Source organism: Periplaneta americana, chromosome 17 (genome assembly GCF_040183065.1).
Source record: "Periplaneta americana isolate PAMFEO1 chromosome 17, P.americana_PAMFEO1_priV1, whole genome shotgun sequence".
Taxonomy (NCBI): Eukaryota; Metazoa; Arthropoda; class Insecta; order Blattodea; family Blattidae; genus Periplaneta; species Periplaneta americana.
Genome location: NC_091133.1, coordinates 5,046,718 through 5,073,202, shown reverse-complemented (window position 1 = coordinate 5,073,202; position 26,485 = coordinate 5,046,718). Strand labels below are relative to the sequence as shown.

Here is a 26,485-nt window from a genome sequence, read left to right as displayed (position 1 = left end):
AAAGCCTGTAAGGGTGAGCAGTCTGTTATTTGTAATCTGGGGTATCATACATGTGAACACACGCAGGCACGCATATACACACGTGGGTGGACGAGTATCTCCTCTTCTGTACGTCGATGACTTAAGTTTGTATCAAGCTGCCATTATCTTCCATCTATTGGTCGAGAATGCAACTGGTCATCAATGTATTGTCAGCATGGTCTTTTCGAATGATTTTAAATTCTCTCTCGCTCTCACACACAACACACACACCCACCCACACACACACACACACACACTCTCACACACCCATACCCACACCCACACCCAAACCCACACCCAACCCACACCCATACCCACACCCAACCCACACCCATACGCACACACATACCCACACCCATACACAAACCCAACCCATACCCAACCAAAACCCATACCCACACCCAACCCACACCCATACACACATCCAACCTACACCCAACCCATACCCATACCCGCACCCACACCCAACCCACACGCATACCCACACCACACCACACCCAACCCACACCCAACCCACACCCATACCCACACCACACCCATACCCACACCCAATCCATACCCACACCCAACCCACACCCATACCCACACCCAACCCACACCCATACCCACACCTAACCCACACCCATACGCAAACCCAACCCATACCCACATCCATACCCAACCCACACCTATACCCGCAACCACACCCAACCCACACCCATACCCGCACCCACACCCAACCCACACCCATACCCACACCACACCCATACCCACACCACACCCATACCCGCACACACACCCAACCCACACTTATACCCACACCCAACCCATACCCACACCCACACCCATACCCACACCACACCCATACCCACACCCACACCCAACCCACACCCATACCCACACCCACATCCACACAACTCCCCCGCCACGATCGTGTGTAGGTTCCATAGAGTACTGGGATCTTATACTGTGCACTATGAGTTCGCATAATCCATTTCATAACTACTTTCCCGCTTCTATAAGAATGTCTTTTGTTTCTGTATATTGCAGGTATTTGTTCAGAACAAATTCTGAATGTTCAACAAAACATGTTGCAGTACTCTAAATATGGCTCTCCCAACATCTTATATCCTGCAGATGAATGTCATTCTCTATAACTTTCTTTTTCAGTTGAGATGGATGTGATAAAGATGGAACCCGACATCAGCCCATTGTCTGTCCAATCAAGTGATACAGAAGAGAAGAAGCCCTTATCAGAGGTAAATTGAAATTGACTATTAGATATCTCTTTCCTACGTTCGAAATGCATAGTACTGTAAACTGTAACACAATAACTATACATCTTTGAATTTACAATTAGCAAGCTGGAATAGGCCTGCACTAACAGGACAAGCCAACAGTTGCTTGTGCTGCTCACAAGTTACATTCTTATGTTACACATAATATTTTGAGAGTTGGTCAGATTTGCTGGTTTAGGGCCCTTACACATGAGAACTTGTGGCCCCCAAGCTCGACTGCAAAAGGCAGTTGATCTGCCACCAACATGAGCGACTCTTCGACAGCAGAAGCAGTCAACATGAGCGACTCTGCTGTCGACATGGGCGATGTGTGTCATGATACTGCAAGACGTATGTTATTATTCACTCGCATTATAATAATGGTTGTCGAGCAGGAACTACTTTTATTACTTCTTCCCCATCATCGAAAGAGGCGTGCTAAACATATGGAATACATCAGATTCTTATGCAACGAGCGCAGTGTGGCCATTTTCACTGCCTTTTCACGAGTTTCGAGCCCATGGAGATAATTTTTTTCAGTACTTCAGAATGTCATTGTTATCATTCGAACATCTGTTGGAAAAAGTGGGAGACATAGCAGACCAAGGAAAGTTTTTTCTAAATCTTGTGAAACATCTGAGAGAAGGAAACCTAGGAACACACTGCAGTCTGGAAACTAGGAGGAACAGATGAGCACGAGAAGTCAGGGAAAGAGAGATGCTGCTGGTCTGGTCAAGGAAATTACAGATAATTCACCGAGGCGTGCCAGAAAAGTAAAAAAAGAGAAACCTACGTGTCAGCAGCCCAAAAGCCTATTCCACTAACTCCTTATTAAGCTTTGACTCTTATTACAAAACAAATATGTTACCATTAACTACTGCACAAAGTTAGATCCAGACCTGTTCGATAGGAGAACACTTATTAAATTTGTCTAAATTAACCCCCTCTAACAGGGTAGTTTCTTTTACACAATGGCATTTGTAGTCGTCCATGTGAAAGCATAAAATGCTGTCGCCAGTAGTGGGAATCGACTGTTTGAGTGGGGCAGCAGTTGCTCTGCCATCGTGTTGAGCACTCATATGCAAGGCAAACGATGTTTTGCATTGGAATGCATTGCCGACTGCAATCCCATGACAAGGAGTCCATAACGACGACTTTTTGCAGTTGACCTTGGCAGCTAAAAATCGCTCATGTGTAAGGATCCTACAACTGTGCTTTAGGAAGCTTCAAACGAGATATTTTCTAATAAATATTGGTAATTGGTAACCTCTTCTATATTAATGATTATAAATAAAGTGATCCCATGTATTGTGGGTCCCTATCACCATGGCATGGCACGTCTTCAGGTTTCGGATCGAGGAGACGGCCTCCAGATATGGAGGGTAGCTGCGAATATATTGAATAAGCAGTCGTGAACAGCCGTTAAGGGGTGGTCCTCCAGCTTAGGGGTTGGGCGAAGGGCTAACAACCCATCACCGTAAAAAACTGCTTGTTACGAATCCAAACAATAAGCCTCGGAATAGGACTGATTCTCTGGCACAACTATAGCAAGGAAATAAGATTATGAAATTTGGTACTTGGAATGTACCTAGTATTTATAGAACAGGAGGGGTAACATTAGTATCAAAAGAACTAGCTAGATACGGAATAGACTTCGTGGGAGTACAAGAGGTTAGGTTAGATGGGAATGGCATATCACAAATAGGAGATTACTTGTTGTGTTATGGGGAAGGAAACAATAATCACCAATTGGGAACAGGATTGTTTGTTCATAAACGAATAAAATCAGCAGTAAAAACGGTCAAATTTATCAATGACAAGTTATCATATTTAGTACTTAGGGTAGATGGTGCGATATCGTAGTTATAAATGCTAACGCCCCTACAGAAAAGGAATGCAGCCATATAAGGTATAGTTTCTATGAGGAATTGGAATATGCTTTTGATCAGTTATCTACATATCACTTAAAAATTTTATTGGGGGATATCAGCGCTAAAGTAGGACGGGAGGATATTTTTAAACCAACTGTTGGAAAAGAGAGCCTACTCGTAACTAGTAATTATAATGGAGTTACGTTAGTCAACTTTGCCACATGAATAATTTAATTGTCAAAAGTACAACATTCCCCCATAAGGATATACATAAATATATTTGGACTTCACCAGGTGGTTTGACGCACCACCAAATACATCACATCTTGATAGATAAACAGAGACATACTAGTATAGTAGACATTCGAACTTTCAAGGGGGAAGACTGTAATTCTGACCATTATTTGGTAATTAGAGAATTAAGAGAAAGGCTATCAGTAGCAAAGCGAGTAAAGCAGCAAGTTAATATTAGTAAATTCAATATTCTGAAATTAAAGGACGAGGAAACTAAGCAACATTATCAGGTCGAAATTTCGAATAGGTTTGCCACTTTAGGAAGTGCTGACGAAGTTGAGAAAGAGTTGTATGTTAATTACGTGTGGGAAAATATCAGAGATAATAACAAAATTGCAACTGAGCAGAGCATAGGTTATAATGAAACTAAGAAAAACAAACTGTGGTTTGATGAAGATTGTTGCATTGTAGTAGAAAGAAGGAAACAGGCAAAATTGAAATTCTTACAGGATCCAGTTAAGGAGAATAGAGATGATTATTTCAATGAAAGATGGGAGGCAAATCGTGTACTTAGGAATAAAAAGAGAGGTTACTACAAGCAAAAACTGAAACAAATAGTAAGAATAAAAACATTCGAACTTTATATTATGGTATAAAGGAATTTAAGAGTGGATATCAGGCAAGAGTAAACGTGATCAAGGATGAGAATGGTGACTTGGTTGCAGACGGAAAAACCATTTTGGGCAACTACTAAATGTACATAGGCCAAATAGAAATGATCGGGATGAAGTTGAAATACAAACTGCAGAGCCGTCAATGAGTACATCAGGAAAAAAAAAAAAAAACGGTAGATTGCAGAAGAGAGCTACTAATATTGATGACTTTGAGAAATGCGTGATACAATGAACGATTCATGAATTCTATCTTTTGCACAGAATTTCTCCTACAATTTCGAAGTTATTACCCACTCTGCGTGAAATTACCCATCATTGATTTGAGGGGAGTTTAAAGAGTATTTTAAGAGAATTATGGTTAAAGTGTAAGAAGACTGGGAAAATAGAAGTGTACTGATCGAGAGGCAATGAATATCATCTCTATCAGTCATAAAGTTTAGAGAGAAATGCTGATCCATCATCTATGGGGAAGATAACTATGTACATAGAAGTCACAATGATAAGAGGATAGGATGGAGATCATAATAACAGCAAATTACAATGAAAGCCGTAGTGATAGTGTAGTGGGAAAAAAAAGTTCCAACAATAACAATACATGCACTATGAAGAGAATGTATATGCCACTGTTGATAGTAATTCTTCCGTCAGATGGGAACGTTAAGCCTGGCAGCCCCCTTGGTGCTATTCGTTAGGAGTATGCTGCGTGCCAGCACCGGGCTTTCCCTTCACCCTTCCTCACCTTCATCATCCTCACTCATTCCCTACACTACACTTACACGAACACTTGCATGTACACTCACCCTAGAAGACGACATAATTCTTTACAGATACATATCATGGATAGCGTTCCCTGCAGAAGTGGTGTGCAACTTGAAAATGGGTAACAGTCCTGCCATCTATCCGCAGTATGCGGAACCCGAATCACGCAAGTAAAGTAGGTAGGTATTAGATAGAGTAAACGCAGGAAGAGCTTGCCACGGTAAGCTGCGCGAACTTTCGGAAACGTTCGGGTGCACTCGACCTCGCTTCGATTCGATTGGCAAACTGTCGTCGGTTCTCAGTCATCTGCTGGCTTGATGTTTCGAGTGAGATTTATCACAGCGCATGTAACGTAACCTAAACCTAGTTGCAGAGTAACTAATAACATAACATTGTTGGAAATACAGAAGCACGAATTCTTTGACATATAAAATCACTGAATGAAATTAGAAAGATGTTATAAGAAATATGTGATTGTGTAATAATTGATATTTGACATTGTAATAAAATACTAATAACTAATACTATGTGACTTTATTACAATGTTCCGATAACTAGCGTGGTACTAAGTCGATTTATTTTAATCTGTATATACTCCTTATGTTATGAGCGGAGCCTGTTTCGTTTTTCACATATTTATAAACGTTATAAATAATTCCCTAGTTTGACTGTGTAACGTTTCATTAGCACTTCCTAATTTAGAGCCAAGTTGTTAAGTACATAGAATGTTATATAGAACTCTGTTATTTTACAAACACACTTTGAACTCTATAAAAATCCTGATATGAGGGATAAAACGCAGAATATGTAACGCACACGCTGGCTTCTACCTGCTCTGCACAATACATTTCACGACACGAACAGCTCAAGACCGCGCTTTCGAATGTGCCCTGTAATCAGCATTAGGTGATTCATAGCAGCCCTGTAACGAGCATGGCGGCACGAGGACCGAATATCGTTCTCTGCGCATCAGTCAAATGGGCAAGCTTTCTTTGCGTTTCCTACAGAAATGCACAGTCTGTAACATTTTATTAGATTTGGTGTTCGTGACTTACTGGCATTACAGATTTATATACACGAGTTGTGAGTGTACTTCCAGTGCCACAGCAATTCGCAGGCGAGTATCAGTTGCGGGCTGCAGCTGGTTGGGAGACAAGGTACAAGTCGGGTAGTGACTCGCATCTTTGCTTAACATTTAAAATTTCAGGCGCCAAAAAGATCTGCGATACTTATAGCACATAATGAACAAAGCAGGGTGTCGGGACAGCAAACCCCGGCAGGGTATCACAGTGACATCCACAATAACATGCTCTGCTCTTATCTGATTAAATGTAGACACTGAAAAGTTACCAGTATCACTATGGAAACTGTGCACTGCAAAAGTGTTGGCGAATGACTCCATATCACTTCTCCAGCAACACAATATCACTTGTACATACACGCTGACACAAAAGTGATTGAAAAGTCATGTGGTTTTGAATGTGGTTAGATCAACGCTGCTACTGCCGCCAAAATCACCACACCATGTGCATTCCATTCATTAATGCATTTGAAATACAACCTATACAACCTCGCCTCTGGAATTCGTTACCTAATGACGTCAGGGACTGCCGGACTTTATCACAATTTAAAATTAAATTTGAAAATTTTGTCTTAGTTAATGTTTTTAGGTATCGATAGAAGTATTGATTTGTGTGTTTTTTTTTTCTTTTTCTTTTTTAATCTAGATTAAAATTCCAAGTTTCTTGTTTATGTTAGTTAATTAGTTAGGATACAATTAATTATGACACTTAATCACTCATTTAAAGTTCGTGTAACTGCAACCTGTGTATATTTTTGTGTGGCTTTACTTTGTTTATAGTGTTTTTTCTCTCTCTCTCTCTCTCTCTCTCTTGATTTCTTGTTTAGCTTTATTTTGTACATGGTGTATTTTTTTTTTCTGTTTATTTCTATTATTGTATTTGTATTCCTAGTGTTGTGGAAGAGAAGGCCTGATGGGCTTAACTACACCAGAATATATAAATAAATAAATATAATCGTTTCATTATAACATATAAATATATCCTTTCACATTATTACATGGTTACAAATATTACTTTCACGCCAATTCATCCTAAACACCATTACTTACGATTAATAGTAATTCATTTTTCATGATTGAATAATTGCATCTTGCATATGGTAAATTTTCTCTCATTTGCAACATATATACGACTTCCGAAATGTTTCCACCAAGAACATGTGTTCTTGAGGATTCAACAAAGAAAATAATGAAGATCAACAACATGAAGGCACACCACAAGGCAAGGAAATTGAAGTACAGAAAACCTGTGATCGGTGAGAGGCAGTGAAAAAGGGAAGGAAGAGCGAAAGAGAGGAGAGAAGGAGAGAGGAAAATTACCCTCAAGCAAGTAATTTCTTTCCTCAAATCATACCTTTTCTTGCCTTTCCCCTACCCAATATTATCCCAAATTCTCCTGTCTTATAGTGTCTTGAGGTGAGGATAATTGGTGGCATCCGTGTTCTGAAATTTTCCCACTCTTTCAATATGTCTCTCTGTTCTGCAGGAAGGAAATTTATTGGATCTGCACGTGACTGAGATAAAGGAGGAATGCGTGGACGACAGCTACGATCACACATCAGACATAAAATTTGAAGAATTTATATTGCCCAATAATTTTCCCGTGGTGAAGTGTGAAGCCGAGGTGAGTGGAGCTTATTGGTGTGCTGGCTCTTCTTTTAAATTTTGGGGACAGTAAAAGTATCTGCATGATATTTATTGCTTATTTCTTTGTTGCAGAATAGCCAAAATGAAGCTTGAAGTGTAGTATGACTGTTTTGTTTAGGTTTTGAAGAAAATTTTTTGTTTGATAATATACGAGATCTTACTATATAGAATGAGGTGCCTAATATTGCCATCTTGAATATCGCTTAATGATTGATGTTATCTACTGTATGTGCTTTTTCCTTAGAATTAAAGGCTAGATTTAGGCTCACACATTTAACATACACAAGGTTTGTGAGAATTATAGGAGAATGTGTTTCAACACGATAGTTATTTACGATAAAAGTATTGAAAGTGACATTTTATTTCGTGAGTAGGTATGTTTTTGAAACCAGGCCACAGGTCGAATGTAGCATTATATGAACAAAATATAATCATTTTTAAATGTGTCACAAATTGTCTTTTAGACAGCCATGCGGTAGTGCGACTTCCGAATTGTGTGCCCCGACAGGGCGCCCATCAACGAAGCACTAGTGGACCCTTCATACTGCCCCTATATGCAAGTCTAGGTGCCGAGCCCGGACCAGAGTTCAAGTACATTGACGTAGAACGCGATTTAGTCGCCCTGGTGAACGACTCTACTCGCCGGGGCAGATATATCGCTCCGACGTGTTACCACTGACTAATGGTTGTTGCAGTGTAATCAACCACAAGTCTTCTGGAGCTGTGGGGTCTCGGATTATTCGGCATTCGTGGGCGAGGTCGGAGTTAGCCGGGTAGTCCTACAGTTGTTCAGTGTAGAGTGGGGAGCCACGGGCGGTTATTCACGTGGTAGGGGCATAAAACTGCGGCGCTTATGCGTAATTTGAGAAGGGGTTGTGAAAAGTCCTTAAATATTTTATGCCTTTTGTCAGAGATTCGGTGTGGTGCAGATTGCATAGTGATTTTATCGAGCTCTTATCCGACAAAGCTGGATTATAGCTGTTTTGTTTATGGCTCAGCAAATAAATAAAAATTACGTCTTTTAGATAGCATGTATCGTCTTGGGATATGATTGCTACAGGGACTTTACAAATGAGGTCACTGTATCAGCGACGTAATATTTTACTCTGCTCATATGTTGTTAACCCTTTGCAGCGTAGTGGTTGTTCAGAAGAACCACTGTTTTCTTTCTTTCTTTATTTTATGGCATGGATATTCCAGCAAGAAACCACCTCTTGAGTATACATAGAGGTGCTATCTGTGTTTTTAAATTATGTGCAGAGTTAAAAGGTTGAAAAAAATTGATTGAAGCTTTGTTAAGTTCCATGATATCAAAAACATAAAAAATTAATATGTGCTGCAAAGGGTTAAGCTCCGCTCACAGCCTGAGCACAATTTTTACGACTCCTTTCACCATTCGTTTCTTTACTGCCGATACAGTGAAAATCCACGGAGACTTTGTCCAGCAGGTGTGCGATTTTATGAATTGCTCTCTGAACTCGACATCCATTTACCATCAGTTCGCACACTGGAGTATACCACCACTCCACCGTGGATTATGCGACGTCCTGTGTTTGATATAAGTCTGAGCCGATGTTTTAAGAATTTTCACCAGCTTTTGTGTGTAGACGTCATTTTAGTGAACTTTTATTACATTTCCAAATTATTCTTTAGTTTTTACTGACGGTTCCCGGATAAATGATTGTGTTGTTTGTTCCTTCGTTGCTGATGGACAGATATTTAAATATAAATTGAAGCAATAAACCAGTGTTTTTATGTCAGAAATGTACGCATTTTACAGAGCTGTATTGTTTTTAATTAGACAACCCCTGGGCAGATTCCTTATCTGCTCCGACTCTTTAAGCACTGTTCAGTCCCTGCAGTCTTTGAATTCTTGTGATCCTCTTGTGTTGGAAACCCAGGGGATTTTCCGCGTACTCCTAAGCTCTGATGCTGAGATTGGAGTATGTGGATTCCGGTTCATGTTGGAATCCCTGGTAATGACGCAGCGTATGCTGCAGCAAGGGACGGTGCTATGAATGGATCCGAGGTGTATTGGGGCGAGAGTTGGCAAGATACTCAAAATCACTTGAAATATACAATATGATGGCAGTGGAAAGGAGAATGGTCTGCACAAGAGGAAAACAAACTGCGAAGTATAAAGGATACTCTTCGAGTCTGGGATTCGTCACAAGAGCGTTACGACATGAAGTATTTCTACTCACCCGGTTGAGGATTGGCCACTGTCATCTGACACATGGCCATCTCTTACGTGACGAGCCTGAGCCGGAGTGTGATATGTGCCGTGTTCTACTTACGGTGGAACATATTTTATTGCATTGTAGGAAATATGACCGTGTCCATCGACAATATGAAATTCGGCTGACTCTACGCTTTTGGAAATGATTTTAATTGTGCAAATGGAGTTCCAAGGTTTTTATCTGATACATAACTTGATAGGGTGATTTAGTTTTTATTGGCCCATTTTACTTATTCTGCGGACCCTTTACATCCGAAGGTTACATTTGTTTCATATTTGACTTTACATAGTTAACCTTTCGGACCTTCTAAATCCGAATATTTTGTACAATTTTATTCTTTTTAAATGTACCGTATAATATATCTTCGGAGATGTTTGTTTTATTATTTTATCGTCTCTTTTTAGACACTACCTAAGGTCCGAGAATTGCTCATTTTTATGATTTTTTATGAATTACCTTTTTAATACTGCATTTGTATACTTTATTTTTAAGTGGCAACGTTTTTGTTAGTTCGTGTTAGCATACAGCTTGTTGAATTGTTTGTGTTTTTTTTTAAGAATTTTAGATAAGGGCGCAAATAGTCATAGTTTAAACCTTAGTAACTATCTAACTAGTTTATGAATCAGAGATTTTTACACAGAGAAAAAGATTATTTAATTAGTTACTTAAAGCTTTTTGTCATTGGAAGTAGCAGTAATACAAATTTACTACTTAATAATTCTGCGCATTTAATTAATAATATAGAAAAATAATCTTTTTCCTGTTTTTTTAATCTCATTAATTACTGCAGTCTGAAGTCAGTAATCAGGATATTGAAATTTTTTTATATATATACTACCAACTTAAGAAAAGGAATTATTATCTTTGTTCTCCATACAATTTCAATATTTAATGATAATAAAATTTCGTTAATTTGAAAGATGTTAATGGCTGTAGGCACTTCCTGTAAGCCTTTGCTGACAGCGGGAATTTAAACTTGGCAGTAATCCAGGAACATCCAGAATTTAAGAGCGTGAACGAGAAAAATGTGGTAGTTTATTAAAATGGCTCTAACTAGGTGGAATAGTTTATCATGTTTTAAAAAAATTCACGTATAGTAATTGAGCGTCTTGAAACAAAATTATGAAGTCCAAATTACACTAAAATTGTCCTTAGTTTGATATGCCTCGAAGCATTCGTCGACGGAGAAACCAACATTGCCAATATGGCAGATAAACACACATTGTATTGTTTCTCTCCATCTGTGGAACACACCCACACCTCCTCTGCAGTCTCGTCTTATTCTTATTCGTCTTAGGTGGAATTCTGTGAAAGAGCTTCTCTTTCGTTGAGTTGTGGTGTTATCTGATATTGTACGTTCTTTTCGTTCGCAGTCTCCGAATTTAAGGTATAATCCCTCAACCAGAGAATTGTCAAAGATAAGTGGTCAATTGTTCTGAAACTGCTCGCTGTGGTATTCAGAAGTTGTCTCAAGAGTTTTACGCATCACATAAAACATGATACAAAGGAGGAGAGTTCGGCTGGCGTCGTGAGTCGGGTCTCGGCATAGCTCAGATGGAAAGAGCGCTCAGCGGTCCTGGGTGCGATTCCCGGTGCCGGATCCAATTTTCCTCCAATAATACGTATCTACATAACAGACATTTCAAGTTCATGGAGTTTACCACTATGGCATATGCAATTCTTCTGAAGAGCTTCCCGTACCACAAACTCTTTCCTCTCTACTAAATACGTCTGCAACAGTTGCTCGTCACTGCTGTGAGAGTAACGATTAGTATGCCTGACCATGAAACGAGAGATCCTGAGTTCATATCTTGGTTGGGACAAGTTACCTGATTGAGGTTTTACCGGGGTTTTCCCTCAACTCATTAAGAGCAAGTGATGTGTTACTTTCGGCGCTGGAGCCTGGACTCATTTCGTTGGCATTATCATCTTCATATCATTCAGACGCTGGATAACCACAGCAGTGGATAAAGCGTCGTAAAATAACCCACTGAAAAAAAAAAACAGCTGATCTTAGAGGTCAGTATCTCTCATATGTTTATTATAGTCGAAAACGCATTGTAGGGCTTTTCCTTCTCTATCCCTCTTTTTCTTTGTGTCTGGTTTCATGACTGTGAAATAGAGAGATCAAATTGATTTAGGAAACCCTCGTCTGTTCATTGTTAGAATACCAACGCAATCGGTCCATTGGTTTTCCTACATTGCTGCCAGCTCTGAAGAGTTGCAAACATTAACAGTAGCTGTTGTCTTGTTTGTGTTCGGTGTAATCAATGATGAGTCAATGATATTGTAGTTGTATTGCCAATCTAAGTCACAGGGGACCACAGATATCCAGCTGTAGATTCACAGAATTGGTATGTATCTATTCCAAATTACAATGCTTTTAGCAGCAAGTAATGGTTCGAAGATAAATTTCCATTACATAATGCCAGAGTTTCGTCAATGGATATGTCTTGTTCAGAGTGATAGACACTTTGAAATTTGTTGCTCAGATGTGAAAATATGGGGAAAATATTGTACAGCTTAGGAAGCTCTGTGTAAAGGGAAAGAAGACAGAGGACGGACACTGGAAAGTTTTCTTTTCTCAATCGTACTATCAGGAACTGGAATGCTTTACCTGCAGACTTACTAAAGGCTTTACCAACAACCAAAAACGTATTTAAAAATAGGCTTAAGGACTTTACTAATAGACGGTAATTATACACAGTATTTAAAGGATGTAATTGATATTTTGTTATTGAAGTGTTGTATCAGTGAAGAATTATGTTGTGTCAGTGAAGTGTGTTGTGTCAGTGAAACGTGTTTCTGTCAGGGAAGCTTTATAGTTTATAGTGGCAGTGCAAAGTATTTGAACAGTGAAATGTTTTTGAAGTGTTAGTGAAATCAGGATAGAATCAGTGAAATGTGTCGTAGTTCCAGTGCAGTGAGTGAGTTGACAGCGAAATGAGTGTAATGTGGAAAGGTACTTGTGCAGATATGAACATATCATACTCGTGGGTTTTAGTTCGAACTTAGATTTAAGTTAAAAATTAGATTTATTTTAAATGTTATTTTAAGTGATAGCCTAGTGCTTCATTTAATTTAGGATATTATTATTATTATTATTATTATTATTATTATTATTATTATTATTATTATTATTATAAATTATTGTTAGTATTAATTATTGGTATTATTAAGTGTATTTGTAATTAACAAATTTATTATTGTCATTATTGAGTGTAATTAGTTACCACTGCCACCGGGTATATACCCATTGCAGTGTGAATAAATACATACATACATACATACAACTAACTGTTGTTAAAGTTGTCAGCAAATTGAAGGAATTTACATAGTAGTACGAGCCTGTCCCTAGATATCATGTCACCAAACCCTGGAGTAGTTAAGCCTATTATTCTTATTGTGGAGAACTATGGCGTTATTGTTGGTTTGTTCACTGCTCTCATCACCATAAATAAGACAGTGACAATGTAATATTTCACTAAGAACCACAGGAAACCAAATTCCCATGGGAAACCTACGGGACAAGATCTGTGAGGCAATAAATTTTTGCTCATAACGATTGGCATCAGCAACAATGGTGTCGATCAAGTCCAGTTTAAAACAAAACACACCTACCATGTAGTGCATATTTTCGTTTCATTGTTGTCAGAGAAAACATCACTATTGGCAATATGATTGTCCATACTTTCCCACTTTTGAGAAAAATGTTCACTTTCTCTCTTGTCAGCTAATGCAACGTCGTCATTATCAGCCTGTTCCTAGTCTTTTCACAAAATCAATGATCAAGTGGTCAACAATGTCATCTTCATTGTAATTGTCACTAGATTCCTCAGTTGCTTTACACTGTTCATACTAACTTGCTCGCACTCCGTCGTGTAGATAGAACTGCGCGTCAGACTCAAGAAGGCCCTTGGACTGACTTTGATTATGTCCAGACGAGGGGGAAAAGTAAATATCAAAACAAAGAGATCACACATGGCTGTGGACAACTTCATTTATTATGGCAGCACAAATCAAAACTACGAATTCTGAGAGCAAATTTCAGCTTCAGATTCATAAGAAAATGATACTGTCTGATTTGTTTTCTACACTGTTTTGTTGGGCACACTATTTATCGTTTTCTTAACGAATTATTTCTCTCGACAGTGTTCTTAATCCTGAACTCTACTTTTCCAGCTACCTTGATAATTGTGTACGTAAACTACAGCCGGCCAGTCTCCAACTCTGACATTTCTCTTAGAAAGAGGAGAGAGAACGAGAGACAAAGATAGTGACCAGCATTGCCAACCTGTGGCGTTTTGAAGTTGTGAAAAGAACCTCGAAATTCCACTGTGAATGAAACTATTCTGCTAAATTTTAACCTTAAAACACTTTGGTTCGGTTTAAAGTAATGTTTTTAATTCTATTGTAATTTTTTTTAATTGGGTTATTTCACGACGCTATATCAACATCTATATTCTTATGTAAATTCTTATACTGAACAACAATGTAATTTATTGTCACAACAATAACTCTTCACTCTCTACAATTTAACTTCACTCCCGTCAACAATGGGAATTACTCTCCGCACAGCAACACAGCGTTCGTTATTGCACTCCACAAACGACAATGACAATTTACTTGGACTGTTAACAACAATGAACTGTTAATCTTAACGAATATTCACAAAGCACTATTTACAACACAGAACTGTCAGTTCTCATTTCACAGTTCTTCTAGCTCAGTCACTCGAGTTCACAGTATCTCGAACCACAGACCTTCAGAGACAGTCCACTGTACTTGAACTCAGGTCCCTCCAACTGCGGTCCACTGCACTCGAACTCAGGTCCCTCCAACTGCAGTCCACTGCACTCGAACTCAGGCCTTCGGATGCTGACACAGTTGCGGACGCACACTCAAGTCGAACTCCGGTACACAAGACTGGCTGGCTTGCTCAGTTCACTGGCTTACTGAGTGAACTAATCATGAATCAATCAATCACTGTCCGAGTTCACTCGCGTTTCTTCTTTTATAACCACAGCGACGTGGACTGGAAAGTTCGAATTCGCGATTTTTCCACTTCGACGGACTTCTCGGCCTCTCTAGGCAAGCAGAAGATGCGCGCGCAACCTGCCTCGACGCGTAGGCCCTTTCCCCTCTCTTCTCTCCGCCGCGCGCCGTCCCTCAGTGCTCCGTGGAGCCCGTGTCGACTCACGCGCGATCTGCTCTCTTGCGGGACGCTGGTCGTGAGTTCGAATGTCGCGTCGCTGTCACAATATTTAGCGTCTGAATGAAATGAAGGTGATAATGCCGGTGAAATGAGTCCGGGGTCCAGCACCGAAAGTCACCCAGCATTTGCTAGTATTGGGTTGAGGGAAAACCCCGGAAAAAAGACCTCAACCAGGTAACTTGTCCCGACCGGGATTCGAACCCGGGCCACCTGGTTTCGCGGTCAGACGCGTTGACTGTTACTCCACAGGTGTGGACTATTGTAATTTGCTGTTACAAGACTTGAGTTCTGATATGCGAAGATTAATTCAATCGCAGTTTGCAATGCTGGGGGAGAGGCGAGCACTAGACGTTAAAGTTGTCTGCTAGAACCAACCAGCTATGAGCGTCTGATGTATTTAGCGCGATGTTGCCACTTCTTTTTTATACGAAGCACATGGCGAACGAGTCGTTAGTTCTTTGTGTAATAGTACAGGCGAAGTAGTTGTGTTGTTTTGTGCTTGAGTGATTTACGGTGCCTGCAAACTTTATTATTGATATAGTAATATGGCCAGTGGTTCATCAGAATCGAAAAAAAAAAAAAAATCGGCTCTTTTAAGAGCCAAAGTCATGAATTTATATATGCAGATTGCGTGAATATTTTAAGAAGGAGCAAGACAATGGAGAATCTCTTCTCCCTGTTACGAAAGTGGTAGATAGAGTTTGTGAAGCTTTGAAGTTGCGAAAGACAACCGTTAAAAGTGTGGCGTCTTTCCAGCGAATAGGGATTATAAAGAATGGACACTGAGCGAATTTTCCTGTGTTTTGTTTCTCTGTGCGCCAGCAGCTAGTTCCACTTTCAAGCGCTAGAGGTAGTGTAATCGAGCATACGCTAAGATAATTATTGCATAATCCAGTAATGCTTTGCTTCAAATAAATTCAAGTTAACAGCTTTTCCTTATTTCTCAGTGACAAACTAGTTGTAATAATAATATTTTATATTTCAGATATCATAAATTATATTATAAAATAATATAATACATTATAAAATTAATTATCGAATTCGTTTAATATTTGTATATAATATAATAAAGGTATATGGTTTTACTTCTCGTAAGAGTTTTGTTTTTCCATTTTCAGCGCTATCAAATCATTACATATTTTAATTGTTGTTGGGGTCAACGTCTGAACTCTCATTATAAGAGAACTCTAGAGTCCAGACATTACAGTTAATGAAGGATTTATTATTTTATGGATCCAATTTATTTTATTTGAGTACATAATGTACCTAGATGTATTAATTGTATGTGTTATATTTCCGCTGTGTCGACTGCTAGCTGGTGTGATGTCAGCGCCAACTCTAGGGAGAAAGCAGAATCTGACGCTCTAGCTGGCTTGAAGGTCATTGAAATCGGTCCGGCTACATCAAAGGTACCGACGCGAAGTGTCCATTCTTTATAATCCCTATTCGCTGGTCTTTCCACTTGAGTATTGACAGATTCTAAGGAAAGTAGAGTCTGTTTCATTATAAAGATAATGATATTCTCATAGCCAGTGGTAATATCCTGTAGGCGTATGTATAATTTACATATGTGTTCGCATTAGTTTTTATTCTGCTATCATTGTTTAGCTGTGTACATTAACGAATTATGCGATCTATGTTTGTGTAAAATGATTTATATACGCATTATTATTTTTTTTTTTTGTGATTATGCTAGCTGTGTACATTGATGAAGGCTGTGATCTAAGTTATATGTAAAATGATTTACAAGCATGCCTATGCGTTCGAATTAGTTTTTATTCCGTGCCACAAAATCGGCCGGCGAGCACGTGACACTTTTCATTCTGTCTATAGGTATTGGCAACACTGTCTCCCTCGGTCACGAGAAATGTCAGGGCCGGAGAACGACCGGCTGTACTGTAGTAAATTACCGGTAGTAAATGTAATTCCGTAGCAGTTCTTCATATATTATAAGTTCTCATTTTCATGGCCTTTTGTTCGGCTCACATTTCACTTGTAGACTTCTTAATTATCTTGCGTTCATTTCTACACCAGAAATGGTACCACCCTCTCCGATATACTCCCATTTATTATTTGCAGGAAGAGTCATTTGGCCTGTGTAAAGTGAAAGAGGAGTCTTTGCTGAAAGTTACGACAGTGGAATCTGAAGTGTTGACTGAGAGGTGAGTGGAGGTTCATCTGTTCATTTTGTGCCTGTTAGCTAGTAGTGCATGAATCTTACCTGTTACCATGACACTTAAGAAGATCACTGCGAGATCTCCTGTAATTGTCGACCATCACTACTCATGGGTGTGGTGGCGTTAGTGTTGTATTAGAGAAGTGCAGATATATTGTAGAAATAAAAAAAATGCAGTGATTAAAACTTCAAAATCCTTTTCATTATTATTCAAAATTTGAAAATGTATAAATTCAGTGTGCCACTTTTCAAGAGGCATAATACTTCTTCAGTTCTTTAGATGAGGAAATAATTGGCATATAAATGTTCCGATACGACTTTAGTTTTGGTGTACAGGACGGCATATTCACAGAAGTGTATTTGCAGTCGTTTTACTTAGTTTTTATTTTGTGGTATCACGATACGAGTTATAATTTTCGAGGAATGTAATTTGAATGCATAGTAGAGGATTGGAATTTTTCCCAGATATTCTATGTCAAATGCTTATATTCAGTTTGTAATGTAGGAATTTACTACACTGCACCAAATCTTTGCTCTCAGGAGAGTCACAACTTTGACAAATGGTATCTTCATTACAGCATTTTGTACACTGACGAGATTCAAGAACCGCAGAAGAAACACACAAATCCGGAAAATTGTGTCTCCTCAGGGAACACTAGTTACGAAAGTGCCCTTCAATCGGAGGTTCACAACCACTTGCATGGAAGAAAGAAAAATATGCTGTCCGAGTCTGATCCTCACACTGACAAATGGACCATTCAATGCGATGTCTATTCAGAACGTTTCTCAAAATCTGCAAAACTTGAAAGCCATGTACATACACTGACTGCCGAAAAGCCATTCAAATGTGAAACATGTGGTAAATGTTTCAAAGATCGTTACTATCTAAACACACATACACGCTCGCACACTGGCGAAAAGCCATTCAAATGTGATACTTGTGGTAAATGTTTCGTAGATCGTTGCTATCTAAACACTCATGTACGCTCGCACACTGGCGAAAAGCCATTCAAATGCGGTAGTTGTGGGAAAAGTTTCTCACAGTCTGGAAATCTTAGAACTCATGAACGCTCACACACTGGAGAAAAGCCCTTCAAGTGTGATACCTGTGGTAAATGTTTCAAAGGTCTTTGTTATTTAAACACCCACATACGCATTCACACTGGCGAAAAGCCATTCAAGTGCGACAGTTGTGGAAAATGTTTCGCACAATCGGGAAATCTCAGAAGCCATGAACGCTCACACACTGGCGAAAAACCTTTCAAATGTGATACTTGTGGAAAATTGTTCACTGTATTGTGGTCTCTAAGAACGCATATACGCTCGCATAAGGGCGAAAAGAAATTCCGATGTGATAACTGTGGTAAACTTTTCTCAAAACTTAGTAATCTTAGGAAACATACACGCACTCATACTGGCGAAAAGCCTTTCAAGTGCGATTACTGTGGAAAAAATTTCTCAGAAATGGGACATCTCAGAACTCACGTACGTACTCATACGGGCGAGAAGCCTTTTAGATGCGACACTTGCGGAAAATGTTTTTCACATTTAAGCTCTCACAAAATTCACATGCGCACGCACACTGGCGAAAAGCCATACAAATGTGTTACCTGTATGAAATGTTTCTCAGTTTTGGGATCTCTCAAAATTCATATACGCACACACACTGGCGAAAAGGCAGTCAAATGAGATGCATGTGGGTAACGTTTCTTCATATTGAAGTTTCTTCGAATACGTGTAATAATAATAATGATGTATTTTAGGTGGCAGAATTAAGGCCATAAGGCCGTCTCTTCCACTTAACCAGCAAAAAGTATACATACATATGAATTTACAGACTACAAAGATTACAATAATTTGATTTCGTTAAAATTTACGTGTATAGAAATAGCTGCTTATGAGTTACACAGTAAAATACTATGAATTATTAAATAATGAGATACAAACTGTGTAGCAGAATTAAACTAAAATACATAGATAGTTAATATATTTCAAATAATTTTTGATAAGAAGAAGAGATTATTATGAGACAATTGTGAAAATAAAGCGCTATCAGGATGCATGTATAAAGAATGAAGTTACCGTGTAGTCAGTGACCGTTAAGTCTGTAATTAGAGTGAGTTGCTAACAAAGTTATACTTAAAGGTATTTTAAAAATGTTTACTGTCTTGCACCCACACTTGCGAAAGGCCATTCAAATGTATTATGTGACAGAAACGCTTCACGGAATCAGGCTTAGCCACCGGCGTGGCTCAGTTGGTTATGGCACTTTCCTGCCGGTCTGAAGTTACGTTCGGGCGCGGGTTCGATCCCCGCTTGGGCTGCTTACCAGATTGGGTTTCTTCCAAGGTTTTCCCCTACTGTAATGTGAATGCAAGGTAATCTATTACGAATACTCGGCTTCATCTCGCCAAATATCTCGCTATCACCAATCTCATCGACGCTAAATAACATAGTAGTTGGTACAGCGTCGTTACACAACCAACTAAAAAAATCAGGTTTTCTCAGAACACAAGAACGCACGCTTATTGGCGAAAAAACCTTTTCCATTCGATACATCTGAGAAATGTTCCTCATTATCGGACTCTGTGAGGATTCATGTACATATGCGCACGAGTGAAATGCCGTTGGAATGTGTTACCAGTGGGAGAGGTTTCTCAAATATGTAACATATTGTGGGAAACCATGTACATATGTACAAGGCAAAAGGTCATTCAAAGGAGATACGCGTGACTAACTTTCTTATATTCGGGACATCACAGAAACTATATACGTATGCATGATGTCGAAAACGCATTCAAAATTGATACCTGAGGCAAAATTTTTCTCAGTCTAAGTATGCAGAAACTCTGTCGAAAAGTCATTTAAATACGATGTTTGTGTCTTCTTTGTGTACTGATATTGTTATAGGAATTAATACAAACATATATGCTTCTGTGTATGACGACCAAACAATAAGCATCGTGTACTTTTTTGAAAAGGGAGAGACGCACTGTGGATAAAATATGAATTATATCCATTGCACTTAGTTTAGTAAATGTGAATTGCATCTGTATTATCTTCATTTAGTGCCGCCCACAAAGATCCAGAAATTATTGAGACCAGTTAAGGACGACCTTGTTCTTAGGGCACTTGGTGTCTAAAATACGTTGTGAGTGTGATAAATACTACACTGACCAGATGGGACATACCACTATGGAACGCTGCAAGGTACATGAACACAATAGAAGACTATATTACCCCGATACAACACAGCCTGGAAATGGACGACAAAATAGATTTTGATGCCACCACCGTTCTGGACTGGGACCTGGTCATCAAGGGAGCCATCGAAATCCAACTAGATGCCAATAATTTCAACAGAGACAGAGGCTTACAGCTGAGCACAACGTGGAAACCTGCCCTCAACGAGAACAAGTCAAGCGGTCAAGGCTAGGAACTAGCTTCTGATTGGCCTGCAGCAGGAAGCCATACTAACTGCTAAACATATTCCCACAGCACTTCAATCCCTGAAGAAAGCAGAGCTAGTCATCATAAGCATTGAAACCACAGTCCAACTCTTCTGGCTGAGAACCCGAGAAGACTTTTTAGGGGGTAAATCATTTTCACCATGTTTTACATAATAAGCTTAGTAGCTTCACCACTGTTGTCGTGCAATGTTTGAATGTGAGAAAAGTAACCAAGACGCTACAAAATTCGTCTTATTCTATATGAAAAACTAATCGTAAAATGCGTGCTAAAATCCTTAAGTGGTTAAAACATAAAGAAGTGGAAGTGGAGGACAGCGAATATTTTCATAACAAAACAGAACAAACATAACCGGCTGCTTTCTGTGTAGCAAACATCGGCGAACTCGAATTTCGCCATACTTGACAAACTTGACCTGAACATACCACCTGTAAAGCACGATGCTATTAACCTCTATGCTACAAAGTTATGTTACGAGAACGACCTCCAAATCTCCAACATAAATACACTTTCATTAATAGAAACCCCACACTAGATGGCATTAACAACGATGTTAAGGCCCGTAACACACTTGCAGGGTTTTCGCCAGCGAGAAATGTGTTGCGAGAAAATTAAAAAAATTGATAACATGAATTCAAATCGACGTCCACACACTGGAAGAAATTCTCGTTCGAGGCAAAAACCTCGCGCGAGTTTCTCGCTGGAATCGGTAGCTCAGCGAATTTTCTTGAAACATTTATCAAAGATGTTTGACAATACTCTTTATGACGATTGAATGTAGGAAAATATTTCACAGGTGGCGATGAATTGCTTTGTTTTTATTTGAAAACGAGGAAAGATGGCTGATAATTGCAGTCAGAAACTTATCGAACTTGTACGATGTCACCCGTACGCCTATTTACATGATACGCGGGATGAAAACTATAAAAATACGAAACTTAAAGAAGAAATCTGGAGATAAATATCAGATTATATGAAAATAAATACGGCTATATTCTATTTTGATGAGATTTAATAGTATTAATTAAACATATGAATTAATGTATCTATATGTCTTAACAGTTTATATAATTTTAATCAGAACATAGCAAAGAATCCCCTATCCTATCATGAATGGCAAAAAACTGTGGTCCATTCAACATGAAATAATCATTCAAATCGAAACCAGTGTCCAAAACTCGCCCTTATTTTCGTAAGTTACAATGTGATTTTCAGACAATTCTGGCTTTAATTTTAGGCCTACTTTTTTTTTCATTAACAAAACATATTCATGTAACTCCATTTCCTCATCTGATTACTCTGATTCAACATAGCGTTCGTACGTAGTTTGTACAGTACGACAATATATTTACAGGTTATATATTTAAGTACGACAATATACTTACAGGTTATATATTTAAGTACGACAATATACGTAAATACATAACCTATAATATTTCCCCCATCGAGTCATTACTATAATCAGAAAAATGCTTTCTGCATGAAGGCAGTGCATAGATGATCATAGCGAGGTATGATCTGTGATAGCGAGAACTCGCCAAGTGTGTGGAGGACAGCGAATAGGGATTATAAAGAATGGACACTGAGCGAATTTTCCTGTGTTTTGTTTCTCTGTGTGCCAGCGTATAGTTCCACTTTCAAGCGCTAGAGGTTAGTGTAATCGAGCACACGCTAAAATAATAATTGAGAATAGAGTTGAGACAGGTTGAGACACAGGATCCAAACATCGCCTACCTTATTGCATAATCCAGTAACGCTTTGCTTCAAATAAATTCAAGTTAACAGCTTTTCCTTATTTCTCAGCGACAAACTAGTTGTAATAATAATATTTTATATTTCAGATATCATAAATTATATTATAAAATAATATAATACATTATAAAATTAAATATGGAATTCGTTTAATATTTGTATATAATATAATATAGTTATGTTGTTTTACTTCTCGTAAGAGTTGTGTTTTTCCATTTTCAGCGCTATCAAATCATTACATATTTTAATTGTTGTTGGGGTCAACGTCTCAACTCTCATTATAAAGGAACTCTAGAGTCTAGACATTACAGTTAATGACGGATTTATTATTTTATGGATCCAATTAATTTTATTTGAGTACATAATGTACCTAGATGTATTAATTATATGTGTTATATTTCCGTTGTGTCGAGTGCTAGCTGGTGTGATGTCAGCGCCAACTCTAGGGAGAAAGCAGAATCTGACGCTTTAGCTGGCTTGAAGGGCATTGAAATCAGTCCGGCTACATCAAAGGTACCGACGCGAAGTGTCCATTCTTTATAATCCCTATTCGCTGTGGAGGAAGACTCTTCGCCTCTTTCTCGCAACACATTTCTCGCTAGCGAAAACTCTTCAAGTGTGTTACGGGCCTTATTCAGAGTATTGAAAACAGGGTTTCAGCAGACGTTCCCTTAACACGACACAGTTAACCAGCATTGAGTGAAATCAACAGTAAGCAGTGAACCGTCAGCGCAGTGTACCTCCTTCAATTTTACTAACGATATCCATATAGGATAATGTTAATGGGTTAGTGTTTTATTACTTGAGAACATCACATTGCCAATTCAAAAGTAGCAATGAAGACGCGAATTAGGCACAAGGTCAGTACCTACTAAAATGACCTATTATCTACTGGTAGTGCTCCCTCTATCTACAAAGACGTTCATTGCATTTACGATACAGCCTGGGGCTTATAGCGTGGGGGGGACAGGCAAGCCCCCTCCGCTGCCCCCCAAGATACCTTCGCCATAACCCTTCTATATTAGTACTGAACCGTCAAAAACCAACATAATGCATAACAAACATAGATAAGAGTATCAGAGTTAACAGTAATGCCTACGAGATGTAAGAGTAGTTCAAAAGTGACATATGTGAACAGCTGGCGTGTTCTACGCAATTACCACACGCCCGCTCTGGTATTGTGCACTTAAGTCTACATTTAGAATCTGTACTTTATGTATCACATTTCAAATATTATACTTGTGTAATATTTAAATAGAATTATACAATTTAATCATTTAGGTATTAAATGTGTTTTTATTCCTATAAATATTGCAATTTCGTAGCACTTCTTACTCTAGTTACTATATATACCGGGTGTTTCAGACCACCTCTCGAAAACTATATGATACTGGTTGTTCATAAAAAAATTTAGATGACCAAAACCTATGTAACGAATCGATTGGTGGTAGTACTATTTCCCGTAACAAACCGGAAGTATACTGTTTTCGCTGTAAGAAAAATCCTAATGTAAACATAAGCACGTTGCTGTCATACCCGTGATTGGCTCCCAGTCGAAACACTCACAGGACGCAGGAAAATATAGTTCGTATTAGGAAACCATAATCTTGTATTATTTGAGAATAAAAAATTGAATTCTAGTTGTTAAATACGATGAAACATATAACTTCACTTGTATGTAAAACGCTATGTAAAAGAAAAGCTACTTTTATATTTTGTTATGTACTGTGAACGCGGATGAATACCAACAGTAATACCGAGATAGTCTGTTCTTGAAAAGAGCTGGCGTCACTTGAGCTCGTAGTTCACGTAAGCACGTGGTACTGAAGTATGGCTTCTGCATTCTCAGTGTTTGTGGTTATTAATCATAAGAGTGGAAACCCTCTCAAAAACGAACAAAAACAAAATAGTCTTAACTGTATATAATAAGTTATGTGAGTTTTAATTACAGTAATTATAAAGTAAATGTTTCCTGAGAAAACGAATGCATAGTAGTGAGGTTAGGCCTACTTGACGAGTAACGGGAAATGTTTAACATGAAACAGAATGTACAACAGTAGGCGGGAACACGTACTGAGAATCTATGGCGCCAAACAGCGGCCAATGAAGCCTCACTTCAGTCACGTGCTATTGTTTACATTAGGATTTTTCTTACAGCGAAAAGATTATAGGGTACCTGTACGTCAACTTCGAAATTTCAAATGAGAACATGGATCATTCTAGGTACCATTGGAAACTACATTTAAAAAGAAACAACTTTTACTGAAGCTTTTTTTGTCTAACTTTTATTGTTTACTTACAAAGCAACAAAAATGGTACCTTCTGAGAAATCCTGTATGTTGTTTATATACGTATACTATTCATAGCAAGTTTTCAAAATATACGCCACCCTGTGCCTAATGTTCTGTTCACCTCCTAACATCCGTGATTGAACTTCATCACAGCTGAGAGACCCACAGGCTTCTCTAATTCTTTGTTTCATGTCTTATCTAGTTGTTGCACGCACCTGGTAGATCATATCTTTAATTCTCCCCCACAAGGATTACCATTAGACTCAGGATTGCACCATAATACAGTGTTTAGAATTCTGAAAGACAAATTTCATTCATGCCATATTGATCTCCATCAGGAAGTTGGGGGACATGACTTCCAAACTCGTGTTGATTTCTGCGACTGGTTTCTAAACACGGACTGTGATTTCGAGCTCAGAATTCTGTGGACTGATAGGCAATTTTCAAAAGTTATGGTCAGGTGAATCTTTACAATGCCCATTACTGGTCTCCGGTTAATCCACACTGGCTACGTGAAGTGGATTACCAGCACGTGTGGAGTCTCAACACATGTGGCCGTGTGCACCATTCTCGATCATCTAGCCCATTTATCAGCAATCACGGTAACATGGTTAATTCTTGACAATGATCAAGTTATAGATGCGGTGCACCGACATTTTCCCTCGATCAACTCAGTACTGTCAGCTGACGGTACGCTCGCTTGAGAAGAATCATCTGAGCGCTAGGTTACCGCGTATAAAACAGCGAACGAACGCACTCTGTCAATTATCGCTTCGTTTTTGTTTGTCGGACTGCTTTCAAACATTCTCGCAGTTTTGAAATAACAAGTTTCAATAATCGTGGAAGAAAAAAAGAAAAGAGCACCGAACTTCTCACAGTTCGAAGTGGGAATTCCTTTAGAACTCGACAGCAATTATGCATCCATATTACAGAATAAAAGTACTGACGGAAGTTTTCTAAGAGAAAAGCAGGCTACCTGGTTGGATTTAACCTCACAATTCACATGAGGTATACGTGTTTACATAATTTGTAACGTAATTTATACAGTGGTTATTTCATATTATTGATAATAATTGGGAAATTTCAGTATACGGATACCTCACTGACAATTATCTTCAAATAGGCTACTAAAAAGAGCAGATTTGTGTTTGTCGAATGCTCATCATCTTGCTTACGAAAAGACACATTTCAGTGCCAATAATTTATTTGGGAAAATTTCAGTATACGGATACCTCACTGACAATTATCTTGAAATAGGCTACTAAAAAGAGCAGAGTAAGCAGTGCTGTCCCATGTGCACTATAATGCAGCAAGAGGAGATAGAGAGCATACCCGCTAGCAGCTACGAGTGCACCATGGTGCACTACGTTTTCCGCGGGTAAGGGACGCTAGCCCCAGGGTGCTCTGTGCTGACGACCCCTGTACTAGACTGTGCCCTGGGCTTCTATGTCTGGAGTTGTTTGGAAAAATAAAGTAGGTCTATTTAGTCAATTGTTTGTCACTCAGTCTTAGATACGTACTGTTAGGAACAATTTGGTTATATTACCAGTACTCAAATTCGAGGGCTTAATGTGAAATTAACGTAACTATAATCGATATTTTATTCACAACAAAATTCTTAACAGACAATATGCTTATATCACATGAACTATACCATCATGTTTTGTAATTACAAATTGTAATATACGGTATACAAGACTGTTCGGAGCTGAGTTAGGATTTTTTGTGACCAAGTAGAAGAACGAATTATCAACACCTGGTGTAAAAACCTGAAAAAAAAAATAATTTTTTTATTAACAC

At 38.7% G+C, this 26,485-nt stretch overlaps 1 protein-coding gene across 2 annotated transcripts in view; it reads left to right on the top strand.

Moving 5' to 3' along the window:
* The window catches only part of LOC138692701 (zinc finger protein 235-like), a 28,740-nt gene extending 3,692 nt beyond the window's left edge, over positions 1-25,048 (top strand). Inside the window, exons 2-6 of one of the 2 annotated variants that reach the window (XR_011330111.1) lie at positions 1,171-1,259; positions 7,383-7,520; positions 17,078-17,160; positions 17,753-21,996; positions 22,030-25,048. Coding sequence is in view for 1 of the 2 variants with exons in the window: in XM_069815834.1 (XP_069671935.1) it covers positions 1,176-1,259; positions 7,383-7,520; positions 17,078-17,160; positions 17,753-18,863 (1,416 nt within the window). In the remaining variant the exon portion in view is untranslated. Of the gene's footprint in view, positions 1-1,170; positions 1,260-7,382; positions 7,521-17,077; positions 17,161-17,752 lie in introns of both variants that reach the window. The other variant, XM_069815834.1, reaches the window with a different exon arrangement.
* The last annotated feature ends 1,437 nt before the right edge of the window (positions 25,049-26,485 follow it).